Source organism: Sinocyclocheilus rhinocerous, unplaced genomic scaffold, assembly GCF_001515625.1.
Source record: "Sinocyclocheilus rhinocerous isolate Xijiao unplaced genomic scaffold, SAMN03320098_v1.1 scaffold853, whole genome shotgun sequence".
Lineage (NCBI taxonomy): Eukaryota > Metazoa > Chordata > Actinopteri > Cypriniformes > Cyprinidae > Sinocyclocheilus > Sinocyclocheilus rhinocerous.
The window spans coordinates 380,045-387,655 of record NW_015627738.1 but is presented as its reverse complement, the minus strand read 5'-3'; the positions used below and the strand labels follow the sequence as shown (position 1 = coordinate 387,655).

The 7,611-nt window shown below is 34.8% G+C and overlaps 1 protein-coding gene across 4 annotated transcripts in view; it reads left to right on the top strand.

Moving 5' to 3' along the window:
• The window catches only part of supt3h (SPT3 homolog, SAGA and STAGA complex component), a 139,788-nt gene that overhangs the window by 87,052 nt on the left and 45,125 nt on the right, over positions 1-7,611 (top strand). For all 4 annotated transcript variants that reach the window (XM_016545030.1, XM_016545042.1, XM_016545034.1 and 1 more), the window contains exons 5-6: positions 537-630; positions 5,149-5,288. In XM_016545030.1, the coding sequence (XP_016400516.1) occupies positions 537-630; positions 5,149-5,288 (234 nt within the window). The remainder of the gene's footprint in view (positions 1-536; positions 631-5,148; positions 5,289-7,611) is intronic.

Sequence of the window (7,611 nt, the reverse complement as noted above, 5' to 3'; positions counted from 1 at the left end):
AATATAACTCTGATTGTATTTGTCTGAAAGAAGAACGTCATATACACCTACGATGGCTTGAGGATGAGTAAAGCATTGGGTAATTTTAATTTATGGGTGAATTATCCCTTTTAAGGTCTATTTTTTTCTCCTAACGTTTAAAATAGAGACAGTATTCATTTTTTTGCAATATTCATAATGCTGCTTAATTCAGTGTCGGCAGCAAAATTATTCTGAACGCATCAGCCAGCTCTAGAAAGGAATTTTTAATTCTATAATTCTAGAAACCATTTTTTTTAATGTTGTGAAGAGACTCAAACTAAAAGATCATTTTGTGAGATGCAAAGATGGATGGAGACTGAGCCTGTTTAATTAGCGACAATATTGATTTTTGCAATATTTCATTATTCACAATGTTAGTTCAGTATTGTGAACACATCGCCAGCTCTAGAAAGAACTAAACTGTCTGAAACTAAAAGATAATTTTGTGGGATGAATAGATGGATGGAGATTGTTTTAGTTTGAATGCTAAAACTGTTGTTATTTTTTTCTATCAGAAAAAATTACAGCGACTCATCAGGTACATGCAGTTCAGAGACTACAAATCCAAAGTCCTCAAAACCATCGAAGATGAAGATGTGCTGGATTCAGGTACGATATGTGTAGTATTTTCCAATAAATTCATCCATTTTATGGTCTGCCACTGATTCAGAGTTGAGAATCCATGAATCAAGTACTCTTTTATTGCTGACAGAAAATAAGATGCATGTTGATCGCCATGACAACAAACCATATTTTGTTAGAATTCAAATTCAAAAATTCAAATCTTTTAGAACTGTTAATGGATCGGGACATCATGAAAATGATAAAAAAAAATGGAACCTCTGAATTAGTGCCTGCTCTCGATTCCCAACCCTAGTTAATGTATTGTACTTTCATATATTTGCCGCTTAGCATGTTTTCCGTATGAATGATTTTGTTTGTAAGATATTCAAAATATTTTTCCCCTCATCAACAGCATTTTACCAGTCGAGGGGTAATTTTGAACGCCACAGTCAATCAGCGAGAGTCATTAACCAAAATGCAGACAGAAGCTTTGGCATGAATCTGTTCTTAACAGCCCTCCCTCATCAATATCACTGAAAAATGAGCGTGAGCGAGGAAAACCATCCGCAGAAGCAGCGGAGTGTCATTAGGACTCTTGCTCCTCATCTAGAGTGTAACTTGAGAGATGGAAGAAAATTGAAATGCGGCGTTTGGATTGCGGAGTCTCCATGTCTGAACGCAGAAGCTTTTCCATGGCTTGCTGTCTAATGTGTTGCTCTTCTGAAAGTTTCCTGACCCCAAAGAAGCTTCTCTGACTATTATCTGCATTATTGCCTGCATTATAAAATCTAAGAGGGAATTGTTTCAGTGTGAGGAGAGAACAGCCTCTTTCTGTCCTCGGAGGCTTGTGGTTGGAACCGGCCCATGTTAGGAGGTGGTTTTGCTCTGGTGTGGTGCATTCGGAAAGGTTGCAAAAGAGGGCAACATAGAGCGAGAACATAAGTTCTGATTTCTTTCCATGCAGTGTTCGTGCAGTGACCCCTAAAACAAAACTAAACTGCAAATGAGGAACTTCTGTTCAACTGCCATTGTCTTTTTTTAGGTTGCTCAGCAGATTTGGGGTCAGATATATTAGAGCAGGAGATTGTCATTGTGAAGTGCTGTTTATTTTCTTACTACGTGTTCCTACATGCTCGTATTCTGAGTGATTCATCAAACTTACTTCGCTTCTGAAAGAAATATCCTTTTTGTGTGACATCAATCCCGTTTAGTCATGTCACATTTACAGGAAATCATAATGTTAGTGTTAATAGTATCTTAATATCTTCATGCCAGTTCGATTAGAGCTGTTAAATGCGACTATATGTCATCACCATGTGTTAAATTCTTCTTAAATTAGATGTCACCAGTTTTTTTCACGTTGAATATCCTGTTTCATTCTGAAATACAAGTAGTTACAGAAGTAAATTGGGTTGCAAGCATTCATCAGTGTTTTGGCGTTTAGACATTGTTCGGTAAACATACGCTCTGTTAAATTATGGTAGGTAATAGGGCTGTGCGATTAATCGAAATCGCGATTTGAGATGTTGCGATTTGCTAATCGCAAAGCCTGCGATGTGGACGCGATATTACTCTGTTCCAGAGCATATGCATGACTGCCAGCCTTGAGTTGCAGTCTTGCCCTGGGCAAGAGTGAGCGCACCTCCGTTCTCCCCAATCAGCACTGCTCTAGCCAACTGCGTAAACACCCACCATAAAAAATAACAAAAAAAACCCCCGAAAAGCGGGACGGGAGAGAGACAGAGTGGGATTATGGCGTCTACTGGGTCAGATCGATAGTTAGGCAAATTAAAACTAAAGTCCTCCGCATAATCTACGCCCCTGCACTAGATCAAAGGTGTTTAATGTATTTTTATGCAGCTTTTATGTTTTTATTTGCTGTTCAAAGCACTTCTAAACATCCTGTTACATTTAGCTTAGACGAATTTAAAATGTGATTTTTTTTTTTACTTGTAATTCTTAATTTTAAAGCATGAATTCACTAGATCAAAGATGTTAGCTTAGACAAATTTAAAATGTGATTTTTTTTTACTTGTAGTTCTTAATTTTAAAGCATGAATTCACTAGATCAAAGATGTTTTACTAGTGTTTAGTTAGGTTTTAATGCAACATTTCATTATTAGATTAACTATTCGTTAACTTCTCACCATGTCTTCAATTCTCATTGTATAAAATCAGGTCTCACATGTTTCTCTTGGAAATACAAGTAGCTACAGATATAAATTAGGTTGCAAGCACTGTTGGTTGGTCGTGTTTTCTAGGGCTGTGCGATTAATCGAAATCGCGATTTGAGATGTTGCGATTTGCTAATCGCAAAGCCTGCGATGTGGACGCGATATTACTCTGTTCCAGAGCATATGCATGACTGCCAGCCTTGAGTTGCAGTCTTATTTGCCCTGGGCAAGAGTGAGCGCACCTCCGTTCTCCCCAATCAGCACTGCTCTAGCCAACTGCGTAAACACCCACCATAAAAAAAAAACAAAAAAACCCCCCGGAAAGCGGGACGGGAGAGAGACAGAGTGGGATTATGGCGTCTACTGGGTCAGATCGATAGTTAGGCAAATTAAAACTAAAGTCCTCCGCATAATCTACGCCCCTGCACTAGATCAAAGGTGTTTAATGTGTTTTTATGCAGCTTTTATGTTTTTATTTGCTGTTCAAAGCACTTCTAAACATCCTGTTACATTTAGCTTAGACGAATTTAAAATGTGATTTTTTTTTTACTTGTAATTCTTAATTTTAAAACATGAATTCACTAGATCAAAGATGTTAGCTTAGACAAATTTAAAATGTGATTTTTTTTTACTTGTAGCTCTTAATTTTAAAGCATGAATTCACTAGATCAAAGATGTTTTACTAGTGTTTAGTTAGGTTTTAATGCAACATTTCATTATTAGATTAACTATTCGTTAACTTCTCACCATGTCTTCAATTCTCATTGTATAAAATCAGGTCTCACATGTTTCTCTTGGAAATACAAGTAGCTACAGATATAAATTAGGTTGCAAGCACTGTTGGTTGGTCGTGTTTATACATTTAGACATATTGTTCTGTAAACATACGCTCAGTTAAATTTAGGCAGGTACAGTAAGTCTGGAAAAAAATGTGTGATATGCAAACTTTGATGTATTTTTGTGTTTTAATCTGCTATGTTCAAAGCACTTCTGTTACAGGCACATTTAAAATGCTATTTTTTACTTCTTGATTTTAAAGAATGAATTCATCAGATCAAAGATCTTTTACTAGAGTTTATATAGTTACATTTTAAAGCACCATTTCATCGTTATTAGATTAACTATTCATTCAAACCAAGATTTTCCAAGGCCTTTTATTCATCCAAATATTGTATCAGATGTCAAATTAAGGATTCTTTAAAGCCAGAAATACACTACTAATTATGTACGTCAACGTATTTGTATCATTTAAAAGTGAGTTTATTCAAACTGACGTTTTTACCGTTTGATTGAATTGCACCGTTTACAGAGGAAGTCCACAATTACAGTCTGTTCAAGGTTGTGCTGTGCCAGTCCCAACGAACCTGAAGCCCATAAAACGAGCTGTTATTTAGGTGTCATAAATTCAGTACCCTTGATTAAACATTTTCTGAGGCTATTTCTGTCATTGACAACCAGACATTACTTCACAGAAGTGTTTAATCAGTGTATTTTCTTTTCATTTAATTAACATTTTCCTTATTTTTTTTCATTTTCCCACCCTGGAGCTTTAGGCCTGTAATGGGTAACGCATGAACATGCTGGAAAAAGTGAAAATCGTTTGCTGTGGTAGAGCGTGATTTTATGCTGCTGTGGGAATTATGTACATAGTGAACAAAATGTAACACAGATGAAAAATCTCTAATATTTGAGCTGCTTATTAGTCTGGATTCCAGTTCTGCTCTGGACATTCATTAACCAACTTCATGAGGAGCATCATGGGATGTTTTTAAACACTAGTGAAGAAGGAAAATGTTTGATGGACGCTTGATGATGCTTTTCCACCTCAAATATATTATTATTCTTTAAAAATAAGATTGTATTTATTCATTTATTATTAATTTATTATGTTCATGTAATGTTAACAATAATTAATGTTAATAATGTACATTAAAAATATATTTGTAATTATACATTTTAAAATTATATTATATATAATTATATATTAAATGTATATTATTGACATTTATCTGTCAGGATAATATATTCACTAGTTTTAAGATTTAACTCATCTGTCATTGTGATTATGGCAAAGATTAAACCATTTAAGTTATCTTGAAGAATGTTTTCCATCTCTCATAAAATACTTAGCAGATTATTCCAATCCATTGATTATTCAAATCCATTGATCCACTGACTAAACAGCATCCCATAGGTCCCTCTATTATTATGAGCATTTTTTTCTCATACAAACAGTGTATACTTTTGTTCTATGGCAGATTTCAAAGGATTTATTTGTATGAGATACAGTATAAGTGTGTGTTGTCTGAGCTCTGGGTCTTCATGGCTCAGGTAAAGGAGATGAGTGGGCTGCTGGATCTCTGATGAGTGACTTTCTGTCCTCTCACAGACAAATACAGCAGCAGCAGCAGTGTCAACAAGAGGCAGCGTCTGCTGCAGGACTTCATGAGCTCCATCGACCAGACGGGGGAATTCCTGACGCTGGTGGAGGAAGAGGAGGTGGATGAAGTCAAGCAGGAGCGGCTGGAGGTGAGTAGGAGGCGAGAGCAGAAATGTGCACGCTTCAGCGAGGGTGGACGGCACAGGCTAGGATTGTGGGAGAAATTCAATGGGATTGTCCTGCGGTCACAGAAAGAGAAGGAGCGGTTCATTCTTTTATGATAAAGATCGACCAAATTCACTAAAACCCTGCGTCTTATTCATGAACCACTATGTCATGCATATTGAAATTAAGATTTGAAATGTTTTTACAGGCACAACAATACATTATCTATCAAAAATCAGTTTATTATACAAGTCCATTTACATTATATTTACAAAATGATTAAAACATTTAAGAAAATATACAAATAAAAAATGTATATATATATAATTTATATTTTTTTATTTATATGTTTTAAAGGTTTAAATATGAAATTAAATGTTTTAATTTTTTTTAACCAAGGCCATTATATTTCATAATATATTAGTTGTACCATATACCATGCCATATTTCATTATAATATAATTTGTAATACATTTAAAATGTATTGAACATAAAGAATATATTTCTTGTAATTGCGTGAAATGTAATTGAAATTGTTTTTTTTCTTCTTTTTTTTACATTAATTCGCAATGTCCCTAGATTTAAAAGTAGATTCTTTTTAGTCCATTTTAGTTCATTTGATCCAGTTTCCATTCACATTTTTTTAAATTATTATTTATTTAAACCAATGGCATTTTTAACATATTATATATCAAACCATATTATCATACTTTTACCATATTATTTGAATTATAATAAAATTATATATATTTTTTTTCGTACAATAATAATGTAATTCAGCTTCTTCAACTAATTATTTATTTATTTATTTATTTATTTATTTATCTTTGTGCTTATAGCAGCAGTGACTGTAGCCTAGTAAAAGGTTTTGTGGATTTTTTTCAACATTGTTTGTCAAATTATTCTGTCTAGATTGCAGTTATCTGTGCAAATACTAATCATCAGTAATTTCCAATATAGTTTCTTTAGTGAATCAAGAGCTCAGACAGCGTGTGCACTTAAATGACACTATGAACGAGTGCACTTTATTCCTGTAATCATTGTGGAACAGAAGTTTGACCCAAACAAGGTGTTTAAACACGTAGTCGTGAACCACAGAAGCACCTGATATTGAGACGACACTGAAACATGTGGTTTTGATACTCCTGCTCCATAAAAGACAAGAAAGCAAGGCTCCGACTGCTGTCAGTAGGTCCGACTGGGTTTCATCGTCCTCCACTAATAGTCTTAACATCTCATCTGAGTTTCCGTTATGATATTTTCCTCTGTGCACAGCAGACAGACATGCAAATACGCTATGAGTGAAACTAGAGAGCAGGAATCGACATGTCAAACGCCAACAGGAGCGTTTTCAGTCCAATCTAGGAAAGCGATGTGGTGATGCAATTCTTTATCAGTCCAAATTGGACATTGATATATGATTAAACGCACTGAATCTCTGCGAGATGAACATGAACTCTATCCTTTTGTTCTTGCTGTGCCAAGTGAAATAAATGGTCACAGCTGAAAGATGTAATTAAAGGTCTGAAGCAAGAACCGTGGACAAGGGGGTATTATCATGAGACTTTATACGTCCCGTCTCAATTAAAACTGAGCCCCAGTCAGTTCTGGATGTGGCCAAGAAAGCCTGCGGTTTCCCCCAAAACTTTGTTCCTACTGAGTGTTTTAATGGGTATGTTTTAGCTATCAGGACAACCTTTTGGGAATAAGGAACCATATCCTTCTGGGCCTCCCACTTTGCCCCACTCATGAAGTCCTGGAGAGAGGAGCTTTATGGTTTAACCACACAGCACTGTGCTGCTTTATCTAGTGCCCCGTTCACCCGCTGCCGCCCCCTCGTCTTCCTTAACCAGCTCTTTTGGTGACTAACAGCACATGTCTGGTTTTCCTGCGCTCTTCCATCTGCTCACCTTACCTGCTGCTTACACATATTATGTGTGATCATGTAGTTGTCAGATTATATATATATATATATATATATTGGCTGACTAATATGGGTTTTTCAATTGCCAGTGTAGAAGCATCTGTTCTTTTTTTTTTCTTCTTGATTTTGCTTATCATTTTTACATTTTTAAATGTTTATAATTATTCAGTTTTAAATGCTATTTATTTTTCAGATTTATATATAATTATATACATTTTATATTTTCTAAAATTATAAAAACTATTATTATGTCAAATGTATTGTGTATATATTATATATAAACACACATATAATTGAATAATCATTTATATGGTTTTATTACATTTATTTATCATTATATTAATTATATAATTAATTACTTTATAATTTATTCTTTATAATCT